Source organism: Chroicocephalus ridibundus, chromosome 21, assembly GCF_963924245.1.
Source record: "Chroicocephalus ridibundus chromosome 21, bChrRid1.1, whole genome shotgun sequence".
Taxonomy (NCBI): Eukaryota; Metazoa; Chordata; class Aves; order Charadriiformes; family Laridae; genus Chroicocephalus; species Chroicocephalus ridibundus.
This window is the reverse complement of record NC_086304.1, coordinates 2,807,757-2,828,398: the sequence shown is the minus strand read 5'-3', so window position 1 is coordinate 2,828,398 and position 20,642 is coordinate 2,807,757. Positions and strand designations below refer to the sequence as shown.

General features: G+C 67.7%; 1 protein-coding gene across 2 annotated transcripts; it reads right to left on the bottom strand.

The window, feature by feature from the left end:
- Positions 1-246: 246 nt before the first annotated feature.
- NECTIN4 (nectin cell adhesion molecule 4) lies at positions 247-20,214 on the bottom strand. 2 transcript variants are annotated; one of them, XM_063357530.1, is made up of 10 exons: positions 19,875-20,214; positions 13,375-13,484; positions 13,131-13,212; positions 10,393-10,683; positions 8,731-8,845; positions 6,314-6,477; positions 4,120-4,267; positions 3,950-4,028; positions 2,853-2,957; positions 247-1,763 (listed from the first exon to the last, which is right to left on the bottom strand). In XM_063357530.1, the coding sequence occupies exons 1-10, from the start codon at positions 19,948-19,950 to the stop codon at positions 1,479-1,481; spliced, it is 1,455 nt and encodes a 484-aa protein (XP_063213600.1). In that variant the 5' UTR covers positions 19,951-20,214; the 3' UTR covers positions 247-1,478. The 2 variants fall into 2 exon arrangements, with proteins under 2 accessions (XP_063213600.1, XP_063213598.1); XM_063357528.1 differs by having other exon boundaries at positions 13,131-13,484.
- Positions 20,215-20,642: the final 428 nt, after the last annotated feature.

The window sequence follows — 20,642 nt, the reverse complement described above, 5'->3', positions numbered from 1 at the left end:
CCAGCCCCGCGGGTGGAAGGCCCCGGTGTCACCGTCCTCGCACACGTGTCCGTCCCCGTCCATCGTGTCGTGTGTGTGTGTCCCCCCCCAGCTGAGACCAGACGCACTCGACACATGGTCCCAGGGTCCCGCGCGGGGGTTTATTTACAAGCGCGGCCGGGCAGCAGCGGCGGGGGGGGTTGGGGGGGCCTGCCCTATACAGGTATGTACACGCGGGGGGGCACGATGTCCCCAGCGTCCCCCACCGCCAGCCCCGCGCCCAGGGGGGGGCCCGGCCCCGGGGAGGGGGGTGGAATTGGGGGGGGGGGGGAGGGTTTTGGGGGGGTTCTTTTTTGGGGGGAGGGGGGCAGCCGGGATGGGGGAGGGCACGCAAGCGTCCCAAGTGCCACCGGCAAAACACGTCCCGAGCGGGGACGGCCGCGTGTCCCCAGCGCCACGCGGGAAGGAGCCGACCCAGAGTCCGGAGGGATTTTTTTGGGGGGGGAAGTGGGTGTTTGGGGGGGTTTTCGATCCCCACCGGGGGCTCCTGCCCTTGTCCTGTCCTTGAGGTGTCCCCATGTCACCGGGCGTCCCCAAGCCCGGGGGTGCCCACAGGTCCTGGGTGCTGCTGTCACCTCCTTCGCGTGTCCCCAGCCCCGTGCCAGCAGCGAGGTGACACTCGGGGACACGGGATCTGTCCTGGGGCACGGTGCGTGTCCCCAACCCCGTGCCAGCAGCGAGGTGACATTGAGGGATGGGGGCTCTTGTCCTGGGGGTTCAACGCGTGTCCCCAACCCCGTGCCAGCAGCGAGGTGACTCTCGGGGACACAGGATCTGTCCTGGGGCACGGTGCGTGTCCCCAACCCCGTGCCAGCAGCGAGGTGACATTGAGGGATGGGGGCTCTTGTCCTGAGGGTTCAACGCATGTCCCCAACCCCGTGCCAGCAGCGAGGTGACACTCGGGGACGGGGGCGCTCTGTCCTGGGGTTCAATGCGTGTCCCCAACCCCGTGCCAGCAGCGAGGTGACACTCAGGGACACAGGATCTGTCCTGGGGCACGGTGCGTGTCCCCAACCCTGTGCCAGCAGCGAGGTGACACTGAGGGACAGGGACCCTGTCCCGGGGTGCAGTGCGTGTCCCCAACCCCGCGCCAGCAGCGAGGTGACACTGAGGGACAGGGACCCTGTCCCGGGGTGCAGTGCGTGTCCCCAACCCCGCGCCAGCAGCGAGGTGACACTGAGGGACAGGGACCCTGTCCCGGGGTGCAGTGCGTGTCCCCAACCCCGCGCCAGCAGCCAAGTGACACTCGGGGACGGGGACCGGGGGGGGGGGTGGCTCTTGTCCTGGGGGTTCAACGCGTGTCCCCCACCCCGTGCCAGCAGCGAGGTGACACTCGGGGACCGCAGCCAGCCCGGCGGGCGGGCGGGCAGAGCCGGGGAGGCGCAAGGGGGGAGACGGGGGTGCCCTGGGGTGCTCGCCCCCCCGGCCCCCCCCCCAGCTCACACCAGGTGCCCGCGGCCGTTGATGTAGATGCCGTTGGTGGTGGGCTTGGCCTGCAGCATCCCGTTCTCCTGCACGAAGTGGGTCATGGCCTGTTTGATGGGGTCCCCCCCGCCGCCGCCGCCGCTGCCCCCGCCGCCACCGCCGCCATCCTCATCCTCCTCCTTGGGGTCCTTCCCCACCGTGGGGGGGGCCAGCAGCGGAGCCACCGGCACCTCCGTCTGCGTCTCGATCTCCCGCACCGTCGAGAGCGTCGAGTAGCTGCGACCTTCGGGCTCTTCGCTCTGGGGTTTTGGGGGGGGGATGAGGGGGGGGTGTCACCACTGGTGAAGGCACATCCATCCCCCCCCCGCCAAGGACACCCACCACCCCACCCGCCCCGCTGTGGGGCTGGGGTGCCGCTGTGGGGCGCGAGGAGGGGCAGCTCCGTGCGTGGGTGCGGGTCGGTGTGCGCAGGGTTGGGGGGGCGGGGGGGGGATTTGCACACCCCCCGGGGTTGGGGGGTGGGGTGGGGGGGGTCACACGTGTGCGAAGTGGGGTTTGCACGTGTGCAAGGGGCCTGAACCCCTCCGGGGGGGAGGGGGGGGTGCACCCATGGAAAGGGTGGGGGGGGGTCACACACCTGGAAGGGGAATTTGCACACCCCAAGGCGGGGGGGGGGGGGGGGATGCACATCTGGAAGGAGGGGGGGGGTTTGCACACCCCAAGGTGGGGGGTTGTACCCATGAAAGGCGGGGTGGCACCTATGGAAGGGGGATATTGCACAGCCCGAGGGGGGGGGTTAAACCTATGGAAGTTGGGGGGGGGGGGGGGTTGCATACCCCAGGGGAGGCGCTTGCACCCGTAGAGGGGGGGTTTGCACCCTCCAAGGAGGGGTTTGCACCCATGGAGGGGGGGTTTGCACCCATGGAGGGGGGGTTTGAACACTCCAGGGAGGGGTTTGCACCCATGGGGGGGGGTTTGCACCCATGGAGGGGGGGTTTGCACCCATGGAGGGGAGGTTTGAACACTCCAGGGAGGGGTTTGCACCCATGGAGGGGGGGTTGCACCCATGGAGGGGGGGTTTGCACCCTCCAAGGAGGGGTTTGCACCCATGGAGGGGGGGTTTGCACCCATGGAGGGGGGGTTTGAACACTCCAGGGAGGGGTTTGCACCCATGGAGGGGGGGTTTGAACACCCCTGGGGGGCGGTTGTACCCATAGAGGGGGGGTTGTAGCCACACGGGCCGGTGCCGGCGGTGAAGGACACGCTCCAGCAGGCGCAGCCCTGGGGCTGGATGCGGGTGTGGGGCTGAGCCGGGTCCCCCTGCTCCCCACCCCCCACCCCCACCCCGTGCCTCCCTCCCCCCCCCGCCCCCCCCCAGCAGCTCTCACCATGGCGGAGCAGATGCTGGTGCCGCGCAGGCTGTCCCCGCGCAGGCTGTCCCCGCGCAGGCTGCCCTGCCGGCTCTCCGTGCGCAGCTGCAGCGTCTCCTCCAGCTGCAGAAGCCCCGTGAGATCCCTCACCCCACGGCCCAGCCCCACGGGCACCCCCCAAACCCAGCAGCCGGGTACCCCAAGACCCCCCTCCCTTGGGCACCTCATCACCCATCACCCAGGCACCCATGGATCCACCCCCTTGAGTACCCCAGCACCCATCTCCTCGCGCATCCCACCACCCATCACCCCAGGCACCCCAATACCCATCACCCATGGCACCCCAAGACCCCCTCCCTTGGGTACCCCGCCACCCACCACCTTGAGTACCCCAAGATCCACCTCTTCAGGCACCCCAACGCCCACACCATCCCAACACCCATCACCCAGGGTACCCCAAGACCTACTGTCTTGGGCAACCCAGCACCCATCGCCCCAGGCACCCCAATACCCACCCCCTTGAGTACCCCAAGATCCATCTCCTTGGGCATCCCACCACCCGCTACCAAGGCACCCCACACCCATCGCCCTTGGACACCCCACTGCCCATCGCCCAGGGTACCCCAAGACCTACTGTCTTGGACAACCCAGCACCCATCACCCATGGCACCCCAAGACCCCCTCCCTTGGGTACCCCGCCACCCACCACCTTGAGTACCCCAAGATCCACTTCCTTGGGCAACTCACCACCCATCACCCCAAGCATCCAAAAACCCACCACCTTGAGTACCCCACCACCCATCACCCAGGGTACTCCAACACCCACCACCCCGGGTACCCCAAGACCCCCTCCCTTGGGCATCTCATCACCCAGGCACCCATAGATCCATCCCCTTGAGTACCCAAGACCCCCACCCTTGGGCACCTCATCACCCAGGCACCCATAGATCCATCCCCTTGAGTACGCCAGGACCCATCTCCTTGGGCATCCCACCACCCAGCACCCAGGCACCCATATATCCATCCCCTTGAGTACCCAAGACCCCCACCCTTGGGCACCCCAAGACCCACCACCCTTGGGCACCACCACCACCACCACCACCCTGGTCCCCCACCTGGGTGCGCGTGTCGGTGCTGTGGCTGGAGTGCAGGCGGCGGATGGAGTTCTCCCGGGTGAGCGTCAGCTCCTCCTCACTGCGGGCACGGGGGAACGCGCTCAGCACGGGCCCCCCACACGGCCCCCACTGCCCCCCACAGCCCCCCCATCCCCTTCCCCGTCTCTTACTACTTCTCGGAGATGCGCTTGGTCTTGCGCTTGTGGTAGAGGGTCATGACGACAACGACGACGACGAGGACGCAGAGCAGGACGGCGGCGATGACGCCCACCACCACCACCGAGGCTGAGACCAGGTCCACCTTGCGCACCTCGTTGTCTGCAGGGACACCCGCAGGGTGGGTGGGTGTGGGGAGGGGGGAACGAGAAGATGCAGGGGGGGAGGGAAATGGGTGGGTGGACGAATGGACAGATGAGTCCATGGACGGGTGGGTGGGTGGATGCGTGAATGGATGGATGGATGGAGACATGGACAGATGGGTGGATGAGTCCATAGATGGATGGATGGATGGTTGGGTGGATGGAGAGATGAGTACATCCATGGATGGATGGATGGATGGGTGGGTGGGTGGATGGATGGGTGGATGGATGGATGAAGAGACGAGTACATCCACGGACAGACGGATGGATGGATGGAGAGATGAGTACATCCATGGATGGATGGATGGATGTACCCACAGATGGATGGATAGGTTGGTGGGTGGATGGATGGAGAGATGGAGAGATGAGTACATCCACAGACAGACGGATGGATGGATGGATGGATGGATGGATGGATGGATGGATGGATGGAGAGATGAGAACATCCATGGACAGATGGATGGACGGGTGGGTGGGTGGATGGATGGATGGGTGGAGAGATGAATACATCCATGGACGGATGGACGGACAGATGGATGGGTGGATGGATGGATGGAGAGATGAGTACATCCATGGACAGACGGATGGATGGATGGATGGATGAGTGAATGGATGGAGAGATGAGTACATCCATGGACAGACGGATGGATGGATGGATGGATGGATGGATGAGTGAATGGATGGAGAGATGAGTACATCCATGGACAGACGGATGGATGGATGGATGAGTGGATGGATGGATGGAGAGATGAGTACATCCATGGACAGATGGATGGGTGGAGGAGTGGGTAGATGGATGGGTGGATGGAGACATGAGTACATCCATGGACAGATGGATGGATGGATGGATGGATGGATGGGTGGATGGGTGGAGAGATGAGTACATCTATGGACAGATGGATGGATGGATGGGTGGATGGATGGATCGAGAGATGAGTACATCCATGGATGGATGGATGGATGGATAGATGGATGGATGTACCCACAGATGGATGGATAGGTTGGTGGGTGGATGGATGGAGAGATGGAGAGATGAGTACGTCCATGAATGAGCAGATGGATGAGTCCATGGATGGATGGATGGGTGGACAAATGGGTTGAGGGGCGGGTGGACAAGTACGTGGATGGACAGGTAGGTGGACGGATGGGTGGTTAGATGAACGACGGGTGGAGATGGATGGGCAGAGAGAGGTGGCAGGGGGGTGGGTGAAGGAAGGATGAATGGGCAAATGGATGAGGAGACAAGAAAAGGTGAGTGGATGGATGAGTGGGCGGATGGGTGGATGGATGAGCAGATGGATGAGTGGATGAGTGAATGGATGAGTAGACGGATGGGTGGATAGATGAGTAGATGGATGAGCGGGTGGATGAGCGGATGGATGAGGGGATGGATGGGTGGATGAGTGGATGCATGAGTAGACGGGTGGATGAAGGGACAGATGAGCGTACGGCTGGGCACAGGGATGGATGGACAAACGGATAGCGAGAAGCAACAGGGGGATGGATGGATGGAGAGGCGGACAAAGGGGTGGATGGATGAAGAAACAGAGGGAGAGGGGGACGGGCAGAGCGACGTGGTGGGGTGGAGGGATGGCATGTGGTGGAGGGATGGATGGAGAGATGAGGAGGGATGGATGGATGGATGGATGGATGGATGGATGGATGGATGGATGGGCAGACAGACGGACAAACGGGTGAAGAGACAGAAAGGAGCATCTGGAGAAGGACGGGTGAATGGATGGACGTAGGAAGACCCTTGGGGGGGAGGACACATGGGTGGGCAGACAGACGGGTGGACAGATGGACAGACAGGCCGGGGGGGGCAGGAAGGACGGGCAGACGGAGAAGACCCGGGGACGGACAGATGGACGGGCACAAGCAGCGCCGATCGGCGCTGCCCCCCACCCCCTCCATCCCCCCCCCACCCCCCAGCCAGGCTCCCACCGCCACCGACCGCCCCGGGCCCCCCGCCTTGGGGACCCCCCCCCCGGGCCGTGGCGCCCACCTGCCGCCCTGCTCTTGACGCTGACGTTGGCCTGCGCCTCCTTGGCGGCCACGCGGTTGGAGACACGGCAGACGTAGGCGCCGGCGTCGGCGGCGGCGAGGGGCCGCTGGAAGACGAGGGTGTCCCCCTTCACCCGCACGCCGGCGGGCAGCGGGGCGTTCAGCCTGCGGCGCGGCGGCAACCGTCAGCCCCCGGCCCGCCCGGGCCCGCGGCCGCCGCGCCGCCATCAAACGCCGGGGTTGGCGGTTCCCACGGCTGACGCCCTGCCCCGGCCCCGGCCGGGCTTGCCCGGGCACGGCACCCGCCTGCCACGCTTGCCGCCGCCACGGCCCCCGGCACGGGCACGCCCGGGCAGGGACACGGCAAGGACGGGCACGGGGGGACGTGGCAGGTGGGCACGGCAGGGGCACTGACATCGCCTGGGGGGGCACGGCAGGGACAGGGGACATTGTGGGGACACATGGGACACGGCAGGGACAGGGGACATGGCAGGGACATGGGAGGGACATGGTGGGGACACGAGGGACACAGCAGGGACAGAGCAGGGACATGGGAGGGACACGAGGGACATGGCGGGGACAGGGGACACAGCAGGGACATGGCAGGGACATGAGGGATATGGCGGGGACACGAGGGACATGGCAGGGACACGGGAGGGACATGGTGGGGACACAAGGGACACGGCAAGTACAGGGGATATGGCAGGGACACAGGAGGGACACGGGAGGGACACATGGGACAAGGTGGGGACAGGGGACATGGTGGGGACACGGCAGGGATGGGGACATGGTGGGAACACATGGGACACGGCGGGGACAGGGAACACAGCAGGGACATGGGAGGGACATGGTGGGGACATGAGGGACACAGCAGGGACAGGGGACACAGCAGGGACACAGCAGGGACATGGGAGGGACACGAGGGACATGGCGGGGACAGGGGACACGGCGGGGACACGGGAGGGACATGGTGGGGACACAAGGGACACAGCGAGGACAGGGGACACAGCGGGGACACAGCAGGGACACGGCAGGGACATGGGAGGGACACATGGGACATGGTGGGGACAGGGGACATGGCAGGGACATGATGGGGACATGAGGGACGTGGCTGGGACGGGATATGAAGGACACAGCGAGGACACAAGTGAATGGTGGGGACACGAGGGACATGGCAGGGACAGAGACAGGGAACACGGCAGGGACATTGGCACAGGCTGGGGGGGCACGGCAGGGATGTGGGACATGGAGGGGACATGAGAGACACAGTGGGGACATGAGGGACATGGTGGGGACACGAGGGACATGGCAGGGACACAAGGGACATGGTGGGCACACAGGGGACACGGCAGGGACACGAGGGACACAGCAGGGACAGCGGACGTGGCGGGGACACAGGGGACACTGCATAGTCACAAGGGACATGGTGGGGACACAGGGGACACAGTAGGTACATGGTGGGGACACGAGGGACACGGCAGGAACAGGGGACATCATGGGGACACAGGGGACACAGTGGGGACATGGTGGGGACGCGAGAGACACAGGAGGGACGTGGGACATGGTGGGGACACGAGGGACATGACAGGAACAGGGGACATGGTGGGGACACAGCAGGGACATGGTGGGGACGCGAGGGACACAGGAGGGACATGGGACATGGTGGGGACACAAGGGACACGGCAGGAACAGGGGACATTGTGGGGACACAGGGGACACAGCAAGGACATGGTGGGGATGCGAGGGACACAGGAGGGACATGGTGGGGACGCGAGGGACACCGTAGGGACACGGTGGGAACATGAGGGACATGGCAGGAACAGAGGACATCATGGGGACACAAGGGACACGGCAGGGGCATGGTGGGGACGCAAGGGACACAGGAGGGACATGGGGGGGACATGAGGGACATGGCAGGAACAGGGGACATGGTGGGGACACAGAGGACACAGCAGGGACATCGTGAGAACACAGGGGACACAGCAGGGACATGGTGGGGACGCGAGGGACACAGGAGGGATGTGGGACATTGTGGGGACACAGGGGACACAGCAGGGACATGGTGGGGATGCGAGGGACACAGGAGGGACATGGGACATGGTGGGGATGCGAGGGACACAGCAGGAACAGGGGACATTGTGGGGACACAGGGGAGACAGCAGGGGCATGGTGGGGACACGAGGGACACAGGAGGGACATGGGACATGGAGGGGACACGGCAGGGAGATGGGGACAGGCAGGGGACAAGGCAGGGACATCGTCACGGGCAGGGGCCATGGTGGGGACCCGGGCACGGGCAGGGGACACAGCTGGGGAGGGGACGGGGGCAGGGGACAGGTGGCAGGGACAGGGAGGTGGTGGCAGGGACAGGGATGGGGCCGGGGCCAGCAGGGCGGGTGACAGTGCCGGTGTCCTCACCGCGTCCAGTTGTAGGTGGGGGGGGGGTTGCCGTCCCCCAGGCAGGTCAGCGTGGCCCCCTCCATGCCCTCCTGCCACTCCTCCGTGTGCCCCAGCACCGAGGCGTCCGACAGGTCTGGGGACAAGGGACAGGCAGGCTCGGGCCCCGTGTGTCCCCATGGTCCCGTTCCGCCCCGCCGTGTCCCCAGCGTGCCCCACCCCCCCCCACACACACACATGTCCCCAGCGGCCTCCCTGTCACCTCCGTTCCCAATGTCCCGGCCCCAACGTTCTCCGTGCCAACGTCCCCCCAATGTCCTCCATGTCCCCCCGCCACCCGTGTCCCCAGTGTCCCCCATGTCCCCAACACGCTCCACCTTCCCAATGCCCTCCACGTCCCCAGTGTCCCCCATGTCCCCAATGCCCTCCACGTCCCCAAAGTTCTCCATGCCAACGTCCCCCCAATGTCCTCCATGTCCCCCCACCACCCGTGTCCCCAGTGTCCCCCATGTCCCCAACACCCTCCACCTTCCCAATGCCCTCCACGTCCCCAAAGTTCTCCATGCCAACGTCCCCCCAATGTCCTCCATGTCCCCCTGCCACCCGTGTCCCCAGTGTCCCCCGTGTCCCCAACACCCTCCACCTTCCTAATGCCCTCCACGTCCCCAGTGTCCCCCATGTCCCCAACGCCCTCCACGTCCCCAAAGTTCTCCATGCCAACATCCCCCCAATGTCCTCCATGTCCCCCCACCACCCATGTTCCCAGTGTCCCCCGTGTCCCCAACACCCTCCACCTTCCCAATGCCCTCCATGTCCTCAATGTCCCCCCATGTCCTTAGTCCCTGCCGTGTCCTCCACGTCCCTCAATGCCCACATGCCCACTATGTCCCCAATGCCCCCCATGTCCCTAACACCCTCCCCGTCCCTCAGTGTTCCCCATATCCTCCGTGTCCCCAACACCCCCCATGTCCCCCACGCCCCTGGTGTCTTCCATGCCCTCAACATCCACCATGTCGCCCATGTCCCCAGGTGTCCTCCATGCCGTCAACACCCACCATGTCCCCCACGCCCCTGGTGTCCTCCATGACCTCAACACCCCCCATGCCCCCAGTGTCCCCCATGACCCCCACGCCCTCAACAACCCCCATGCCCTCCATGTCCCCAATGTCCTCCATGTTCTCCATGACCCTCAACACCCCCCATGCCCTCAACACCCCCCATGCCCCTGGTGTCCTCCATGCCCTCAACACCCCCATGCCCCCAGTGTCCCCCATGACCCCCACGCCCTCAACAACCCCCATGCCCTCCATGTCCCCAATGTCCTCCATGTTCTCCATGACCCTCAACACCCCCCATGCCCCTGGTGTCCTCCATGACCTCAACACCCCCCATGCCCCCAGTGTCCCCCATGACCCCCACGCCCTCAACAACCCCCATGCCCTCCATGTCCCCAATGTCCTCCATGTTCTCCATGACCCTCAACACCCCCCATGCCCCTGGTGTCCTCCATGCCCTCAACACCCCCCATGCCCCCAGTGTCCCCCATGACCCCCACGCCCTCAACAACCCCCATGCCCTCCATGTCCCCAATGTCCTCCATGTTCTCCATGACCCTCAACACCCCCCATGCCCCTAGTGTCCTCCATGCCCTCAACACCCCCCATGCCCCCCGTGGTGCCGCACAGGCGACGCTGAGGAGGTGGGTGATCCTCTTCTCGTGGCGCAGGCCGGGGTGCGCCACCACGCAGGTCAGGCTCTTGCCGTTCATGCTGCGCCCGGGCACCAGGAAGAACTCGCTGGTGACGGAGGCGGAGCGGGCGTGCTCGGAGCGGCGGGTGGCGTTGGTGCCCCGCACCTCCGTCTCCCAGCGCACCGAGGGCACCGGGTTGCCCTCCGCCGTGCACGAGGCCGCCAGCGTCCGGCCCTGACCCTCCTCCAGCGGCGGCCCCGGGTTCAGGATGGGCAGGGGTGGCACTGCGGGGGGCACCGGCCTCAGGCCCCCCGTTGCCACATCGGTGGCCCCGTCCCCCACCGCCATCACCCCGCGCCCGTTGCCCCGTCGCCCACCACCGCTTGCCCACTGCTCTTCACCCGTTTGCCCCGTGCCCGTCGCCCCATCGCCATTGCTCTGTGCCCATTGCCCCACTGCCCGTCACCCCGTCCTCATCACCCCACGCCCGCTGCCCCTTGCCCACCACCCCATGCCCGTTGCCCCACGACCGTCACCCTGTGCCCATTGCCCATTGCCCTGGGCACACCATTCCATGCCCATTGCCCCGTGACCATCGTCCTACGCCCATTGCCCACTAGCCCATTGCCCCACGCCCGCCACCCCATGCCCGTTGCCCCATGCCAACCACCCTATGCCCATTTGCCACCACCCCATGCCCACTGCCCCATCACCCCATGCCTGCTGCTCCTTGGCCAGTACCCCACTGGCCCATGCCCACCACCCATCACCACATGCCCATCACCATCTTCTTATGCCTACAGCCCATTCCCCATGGCCATTTGCCCACCACCCCATGGCCACCACCCCATGGCCATTGCCCCGTGCCCATCTTCCTATGCCCACCACCCCATCCCCATGGCCATTTGCCCACCGCCTTGTGTCCACCACCCCGTAGCCATCACCCCATTGCCCCATGCCCATCATCCCATGCCCACCGCCCCATTGCCCCGTGCCCATCATCCTATGCCCATCACCTCATGACCATCACCCCATGGCCACTGCCCTATTGCCCCGTGCCCACCACCCCGTGCCCATGGCCATTTGCTCACTGCCTTGTACCCACCACCCCATATCCATCACCCCATTGCCCCATGCCCATTATTCTATGCCCACTGCCCCATCCCTATGGCCATTTGCCCACCGCCTTGTGTCCACCGCCCCATGGCCACCACCCCATTGCCCCACGCCCATCATCCCATGGCCAACCCCCCATCCCCATGGCCATTTGCCCACCTCCCTGTACCCACCACCCCATGGCCACCACCTCATTGCCCCATGCCCACCACCCCATCCCCATGGCCATTTGCCCACCGCCCCATGCCCACCACCCTATGACCACTGCCCCATCCCCATGGCCATTTGCCCACCGCCCCATGGCCACCACCCCATTGCCCATGCCCACCACCCTATGCCCATCACCCCATGGCCACCGCCCCATTGCCCCATGCCCACCGTCCCATTGCCCCATGCCCACCACCCCATCCCCATGGACATTTGCCCACCTCCCCATGGCCACCACCCCATCCCCATGGCCATTTGCCCACTGCCTGGTACCCACCACCCCATGCCCACCACCCCATTGCCCCACACCCATCATCCCATGGCCACCCCCCCATCCCCATGGCCATTTGCCCACCTCCCTGTACCCACCACCCCATGCCCACCGTCCCATTGCCCCATGCCCACCACCCCATCCCCATGGCCATTTGCCCACCGCCCCATGCCCACCACCCCATGGCCACCGCCCCATTGCCCCATGCCCACCACCCCATCCCCATGGCCATTTGCCCACTGCCCCATGGCCACCACCCCATCCCCATGGCCATTTGCCCACTGCCTGGTACCCACCACCCCGTGGCCACCACCCCATTGCCCCACGCCCATCATCCCATGGCCAACCCCCCATCCCCATGGCCATTTGCCCACCTCCCTGTACCCACCACCCCATGGCCACCACCTCATTGCCCCATGCCCACCACCCCATCCCCATGGCCATTTGCCCACCTCCCCATGGCCACCACCCCATCCCCATGGCCATTTGCCCACCTCCCTGTACCCACCACCCCGTGGCCACCACCTCATTGCCCCACGCCCATCATCCCATGCCCACCGCCCCATCCCCATGGCCATTTGCCCACCTCCCTGTACCCACCACCCCGTGGCCACCACCTCATTGCCCCATGCCCATCATCCCATGCCCACCGCCCCATCCCCATGGCCATTTGCCCACCTCCCTATACCCACCACCCCATGGCCACCACCTCATTGCCCCATGCCCACCACCCCATCCCCATGGCCATTTGCCCACCGCCCCATGCCCACCACCCCATTGCCCCATGCCCACCACCCTATGACCACTGCCCCATCCCCATGGCCATTTGCCCACCGCCCATGGCCACCACCCCATTGCCCATGCCCACCACCCTATGACCACTGCCCCATCCCCATGGCCATTTGCCCACCGCCCCATGGCCACCACCCCATTGCCCATGCCCACCACCCCATGCCCATCACCCCATGGCCACCGTCCCATTGCCCCATGCCCACCGCCCCATCCCCATGGCCATTTGCCCACCTCCCTGTACCCACCACCCCGTGGCCACCACCTCATTGCCCCACGCCCATCATCCCATGCCCACCGCCCCATCCCCATGGCCATTTGCCCATCCCCCCGCTCCCGGCCACTCACCCAGCACCTTGAGCGTGAGGTGCCCCTCGAAGCTGCCCATGGGGAAGGTGATGAGGTGACACTCGTAGTCGCCCTCGTCCCCCTGCACGGCGTTCCTCAGGACGATGGCGCCGTCCTCCAGCGCCCCGTCCGCCCGCCGCAGCACCCGCCCGGCGTAGGGCTCCTGCACGTGCTGCCCGTGCTGGCGGTGGAGCACGGCCACCTCGGCGCTGCTCCCCCCGGGACCCCGCTTCAGCCACGTCACCTGCTCCACCTGCTCCTGCTCCTGCGCCCGGTACCGACACGGCAGCACCACGTCCTGGCCCAGCACCGCCGTCACGCTGCGCTCCACCTCCACCACGCCCGCGCCCACGCCTGCGGGGACCGGGGAAGGGGGACACACGTGGGCACCGGGGACGGCACGGCGCGGGCCGGCACGCGCTTGCCCCCTCGCGCGCTCGCGGACGGGCAAAAACACCCCAGCGCGCTCCCGCACGCTGGTCCTTGCACGCCGCCACGCACGCTTGGGCATGCTCACGTGCACGCGGGGCATGTTCCCACACACTTGGGCACGCTCTGGCACGCTTGCAGCCAATGGCGCACACCCGTGCGCACTCGTGCACGCTTACGCACACTCGGCCAACCTCAGGGGCCCGTGTCCCCCTCCGTGACGCCCTACGCACAACCACGCTCCCGCACGCTTGTGCACGCTCACGTATGTTTGGGCATCCCCACGCCGGCACGGACGCGCTTGGGCACACTTGGGCACGCTTGTGCCCGCACGCACACGTGCCGGCACTCACAGACGTGCAAAAACGCCCCTGCACGCTCCCGCACGCTTGTTTTTGCACGCCTCCACGCACGCTTGGGCACGCTCTGGCACGCTTGGGCACGCTTGTGCCCGCACACACTTGTGCCAGCACTCACGTATGCATAAAACCACCCCTGCACGCTCCTGCACGCTGGTCCTTGCACGCCTCCGTGCACGCTTGGGCACACTCACATACACGCGGGCACGCTTGGGCACGCTTCAGCACGCCTGTGCCCGCACACACGGTGCCGGCACTCACATACGTGCAAAAGCACCCCTGCACGCTCCCGCACACGTGTTCTTGCACACCTCCGCACACGCTTGGGTACAGTCACATACATGCGGGCACGCTTGGGCACGCTTCTGCACGCTCTGGCACGCTTGCGCCCGCACACACGCGTGCCGGCACTCACATACGTGCAAAACCACCCCGGCACGCTCCCGCACGCTTGTCCTTGCACACCTCCACGCACGCTTGGGCACGCTTCTGCATGCTTGGGCACGCCTGTGTCCGCACACGCTCGTGCCAGCACTCACAGACGTGCAAAACCACCCCTGCACGCTCCCGCACGCTGGTCCTTGCACGCCTCCACGCACGCTTGGGCACACTCACACGCATGCGGGCACGCTTGGGCACACTTGTGTCCGCACACACTCGTGCCAGCACTCACATACAGGCAAGAACACTTTTGCACACTTGTGCAAGCTCGTGCACGCTTACACACCGATGCGCGCTCGGGCGTGCTGAGACCCAGCCGCGTGCATTCGTGCTCACACGCACCGGGCGTGCGCGCTCGGGCACGCTTGCGCACGCTCGTGCTCACCCAGGCGCGCTCACGCGGGCTTGGATGTGCTCGCACACGTGCTCGCACACACGCTTCAGCACGTTCACACTTGCTTGCACGCCCTCGGGCACGGCTGGGCACGCTTGTGCACGCTCACAGGCGCTCCTGCGTGTTTAGGCACGTTTGCACAGGGACGTGCACGCTCACGCACACTTGGGCATGCTCAAGCACGCCTGTACATCCTTGTGCACACTTGTGCACCCCTGGACACACTCACGGGTGCTTGGGCGTGCTCACACACGCTCGTCACGCTTGGACACCGCCATGCATGCTCTCGCACGCTTGCGCACACTCGGGTGTGTTTGAGCATCCTCACGCCAGCACGGACGCACTTACGCACACTCGGGCACGCTCACACATGCGTGGGCACGCTTGCAGCCAACGGCGCACACCTGTGCACGCTTACGCACACTCGGCCAACCTCAGGGGCCCGTGTCCCCCCCCGTGGTGCCCTACGCACGAACACGCTCCCGCACGCTTGTGCACGCTCACGTATGTTTGGGCATCCTCACGCCGGCACGGACACGCTTGTGCACACTCGGGCACGCTCACACACGTGTGGGCACGCTTGGGCACGCTCACACACCAGCAGGTCCGTGTCCCCCCCGTGGTCCCGTGGTGCCCTACGCACGAGCACGCTCCCGCACGCTCACGTATGTTTGGGCATCCTCACGCCAGCACGGACACACTCGGGCACGCTCAGGCACGCTTGCAGCCAATGGCGCACACCCGTGCACGCTTACGCGCACTCGGCCAACCTCAGGGGCCTGTGTCCCCCCCCCGTGGTTGCCCTACGCACGAGCACGCTCCCGCACGCTCACGTATGTTTGGGCATCCTCATGCCAGCACGGACGCACTTGTGCACGCTCACACACGTGCAGGCACGCTACGGCACGTTTCTGCACGCTTACGCACACTCAGCCAACCTCAGGGGCCTGTGTCCCCCCCCGTGGTGCCCTACGCACGAGCACGCTCCCACACGCTTGTGCACGCTCACGTATGTCTGGGCATCCTCACACTGGCACGGACACGCTTGTGCACACTTGGGCACGCTCACGCACATGTGGGCACGCTTGGGCACGCTCACACACCAGCGTGCCCATGTCCCCCCCCACATTGTGCCCTACGCACGAGCACGCTCCCGCACGCTCACGTATGTTTGGGCATCCTCACGCCGGCACGGACACACTTGTGCACACTCGGGCACGCTCACACACGTGTGGGCACGCTTGGGCACGCTCACACACCAGCGGGTCCGTGTCCCCCCCGTGGTGCCCTACGCACGAGCACGCTCACGTATGTTTGGGCATCCTCATGCCAGCACGGACACACTTGTGCACACTTGTGCACGCTCACACACGTGCAGGCACGCTACGGCACGTTCGTGCACGCTTACGCGCACTTGGCCAACCTCAGGGGCCTGTGTCCCCCCCGTGGTGCCCTACGCACGAGCATGCTCCCGCACGCTTGTACACGCTCACGCGTGTTTGGGCATCCCCACGCCAGCACGGACACGCTTGTGCACACTCGGGCACGCTCACACACATGTGGGCACGCTTGGGCACGCTCACACACCAGCGGGTCCGTGTCCCCCCTGTGGTGCCCTACGCACGAGCACGCTCCCGCACGCTTGTACACACTCACGTATGTTTGGGCATCCCCACGCCAGCACGGACGCGCTTGTGCACACTTGTGCACGCTCACACACGTGCAGGCACGCTACGGCACGTTCATGCACGCTTACGCGCACTCAGCCAACCTCAGGGGCCCGTGTCTCCCCCGTGGTGCCCTACGCACGAGCACGCTCCCACACGCTTGTGCACGCTCACGTATGTCTGGGCATCCTCACACTGGCACGGACACGCTTGTGCACACTTGGGCACCCTCACGCACATGTGGGCACGCTTGGGCACGCTCACACACCAGCGTGCCCATGTCGTCCCCCCCCCGTCGTGCCCTACGCACGAGCACGCTCCCGCACGCTCACGTATGTTTGGGCATCCCCACGCCAGCACGGACACGCTTGTGCACACTCGGGCACGCTCACACACGTGTGGGCACGCTTGGGCACGCTCACACACCAGCGGGTCCGTGTCCCCCCCGTGGTGCCCTACGCACGAGCACGCTCACGTATGTTTGGGCATCCTCATGCCAGCACGGACACACTTGTGCACACTTGTGCACGCTCACACACATGCAGGCACGCTACGGCACGTTCGTGCACGCTTACGCACACTCAGCCAACCTCAGGGGTCTGTGTCCCCCCCGTGGTGCCCTACGCACGAACATGCTCCCGCACGCTTGTGCACGCTCACGCGTGTTTGGGCATCCTCACACTGGCACAGACACGCTTGTGCACACTCGGGCACGCTCACACACATGTGGGCACGCTTGGGCACGCTCACACACCAGCGGGTCCGTGTCCCCCCTGTGGTGCCCTACGCACGAGCACGCTCCCGCACGCTTGTACACGCTCACGCGTGTTTGGGCATCCCCACGCCAGCACGGACGCGCTTGTGCACGCTTGGGCACGCTCAGGCACACTTGCAGCCAATTGCACACACCCGTGCACGCTTATGCACACTCGGCCAAGCTCAGGGGTCCGTGTTGCCCCTTGTGGCGCCCTACGCTCCAGCACGCTCGTGCACGCTCACGTACGTTTGGGCATCCTCACGCCAGCATGGACGCACTCGGGCACGCTTGCAATCAATGGTGCACACCCGTGCGCGCTCGTGCACGCTTACGCACACTCGGCCAAGCTCAGGGGGCCCGTGTCCCCGCCGTGGTGCCCTACGCACGAGCACGCTCCCGCACGCTCAGGCACACTCAGGCACGCTCGTGCACGCTTCCGCACACTCGGCCAACCTCCCGGGTCCATGTCCCCCCCCGTGGTGCCCTACGCACGAGCAGGCTCCCGCACGTTTGGGCATCCCCACGCCGGCACAGACACCCTCACGTCAACGGCGCGCACCCGCGCACGCTTCCGCACACTCGGCCAACCTCGGGGAGGGGGGGCCCGTGGCCCCGTCGTTCCCCCCCCCACCCCCAACCCCGCGGTGCCCTACGCTGCCCCCCGCGCGCTCGGGCCCGCTGCCACGCGCCGGGGCCTGCTCCCGCTCCCGCTCCCGCTCCCGCTCGCTCCCGCGACGCTCGTGCGAGGCCCGGCGGGTGTCGGGGCGTGGCGGGGGCCCGCCCAGCCGCTGGGCGACGCCAGGGGAAGCGGCCGGGCCGGCGTGGCCAGCTCAACCGGCCGTGGCACATGCCAGGCCCTGCCACGGCTTGCGGAGGGCGGCCGCCCCCGCCGACATCCCTCCCCCCCCCCATCCCCAACCCCGGGGGCTCCCCGAAAGCCCCCCGCCGCGCCGCTTGCCGGGCCCGGCTTAATTATAATTACCCCCCCCCCTCGATTAGTCGCCGGATTAATTAAATAATTGCGGCGCTGCCCCGTGGCGTGAGTCACGGCCACGCTGCCGCCCTCCATCCCCCCCCCACCCCCCCCGGCCCTGCCTCAGTTTCCCCCGGCGCGGCCCTTGGGGTCCCCGGGAAGGGGGCGGGGGGGAGGGGGGGGGGTGTGAGGTTCCCGGGGGTCGGGGTGGCGGTGGCCGGGGGGGGAGGTTGGGGGGGGGGGGGGGCGCTGGGTGCCGTCGGGGCTGGCGGGCGGCCCCCGCCGCGGGGCGTCCCCACCCAGCGGGGCCGAACGCGTGGGAACCCAGCCGGGAACCGGCTCGACCGGATCCCGCGGCCCCCACGCCCCGGCCGGCACCGGGGAGGGTGCGGGACCGGGGAGGGGGGGGGGGGGTGCAGGGGGGAAGGATGCGGGACCGGGGGAAAACGGGGGGGAATGAGCCCCGGGGGGAGGTGGGGGGGGGGGAACACGCGTGTGTCTTTGTGTCCTTCGGGACCACGCGTGGGCCCCCCCCCCGACGGCCACACACGGAGCGCCCCCCCCCCCCCCAAACACCGCCCCCCCCCCGCCAAGGGTTCACACGCGTGTGCGCTCACACGCGTCCCGTGCACACGCGTGTGCGCACCCCCCCACACCCCCCCCACACACACAGACACCCGTGGGCGGCGCGGCAGCTCCCACCCGCCCCCCCCCCGGGGGGGTCCCGCAGGCCTGGCGCCCCGCTGACGGGCTCCGTGCCCCCGGCTTGGGGGGGGGGGGGGGGGGGGGACGCCCCCCACTCGCAGCTCACACACACACCCCCCCCCCAGGCCGTGAGTCACGGGGGGGGGGTCAGCCCCCCCTGCGGTGACGTCACCCCCGCGGCACCCAGCCCGTTCCCACGGTTTCCCAGTGGGGAAACTGAGGCACGGCGGGGGAGGCGGAGAACGGACACCACCACCACCCCCCCCCCGACCTCCCCAGCTCTACAGCACCCATCGCGGGGGGGGGTGGGTGTGTGTGTGCGCCCCCCCCCCCCCGCCAAAGCGTGGCGGAGACAGCGGGGAGGGGGCGGGGACCCCCTCCCCCGCCGAGTGTGCCCGTTCCCACGCTGCGTGTGTCCCCCCCGCGTGTCCCCAGAGGGACCCGCCCCCCCCCCAGCCCGGTGTCCCCGCTGGGGTTTGAGTTGGGGGGGGGGGGGGGTTGGGGGGAACGCGCAGGTGCGCGCACACAGACACGGGCGCGCACACGCGTGTGCAACACCCACGGCGCAGCCCCCGGCACGGAGCGACCCCCCCACCCCCCCAATACCCCCTCCCAAACCCCCGGCGCGGAGTCCCCCCCCCTCCTGCCCGGGGACACGGACACGGAGGGGGGACACGGACATGGCGGGGGGGGGACACACGGATCACGCGCAGACACAGGTGCACACGCGAGCGCTCACACGTACACACACACACACACACCCCCTCCCCGTGTGCACACGCGTGTGCCCCCCACCCCCCGCCGCCACCCCCCCCCCACCCCGGGTCCCGCAGCCCCAGCGCACCCCGTACCCTGGGCCCGGTTCCCTTCCCCCCCGCGCCCCCCGGTGCCGTGTCCCAGCCCGGAGCTGCCGGTGCCGCCCCCCCCCCGGGGTCCCGCTCCCACCCGGGGGTCCCGGTCCGTGCCCCGCTGCCCGCCCCCCCCCCCCCACGCTGTCCCCGGTGCCGGTGGTGCCTTACCGGTGGCGGCGAGGAGGAGGAGGAGGAGGAGGAGGAGGAGGAAGGGGGTCCCGGGCCGCATCCCGCGGGGGGCCATGCGGACACCTGCGGGCTCAGGGCGCTGCTCGGTCCCCGGCCAGCACCATCCGGGCCGAACCGGGACCAACCGGGACCGACCGGGTTGCACCGGGATGAACCGAACCCAACCCAACTCAACCCAACCGGGAGGAACCGGGACCAACCGGGACGGGACGAACCGACCCGAACCGGGCCGGGCCGGGCCGAGCCTCGCCTCGCCGGGCCGAACGGGCCCGCTCCGGGCCGTACCGGGCGGCTCCGGGCCGAGCGCGGCGGAGGGGCCGGTGCTGAGCCGCTCGGAGCCGGGACGGGACGGAGGGGGGGGGGGGGGGGGCGGGAGAGGGGGGGGGGGGGGGGTGGGGGGAGGGGGGAGAGCGTGGGCGTGGCCCGGGGGGGCGTGGTCTGAGGGGGTGGGGCCGGGCGGGGCGGACCGGTCCGGCAGGTAGGGGCAGGGGCGGGGTCCGGGGCGCGGCCTTAAAGGGGCGACGGTCACCGGCGGGGCGCGGTGGGGCCCACCCGGGAGCTCCCCTCCCTCCTCCTCCCCCCCCCCCCCGCCAGGCAGCGGCTCCCGGTGACACCCCCCCCCCCCCGGTGACCCCCCCCGCGCCCCTCCCAGCCCATTCCCCCTCTCCCACGGTCTCCCATTAATCCCCATGTCCCTCCCAGTTCCCCCCCACCCCAGACCCCCGCTGGGTGTGATCCCCCCCCCAA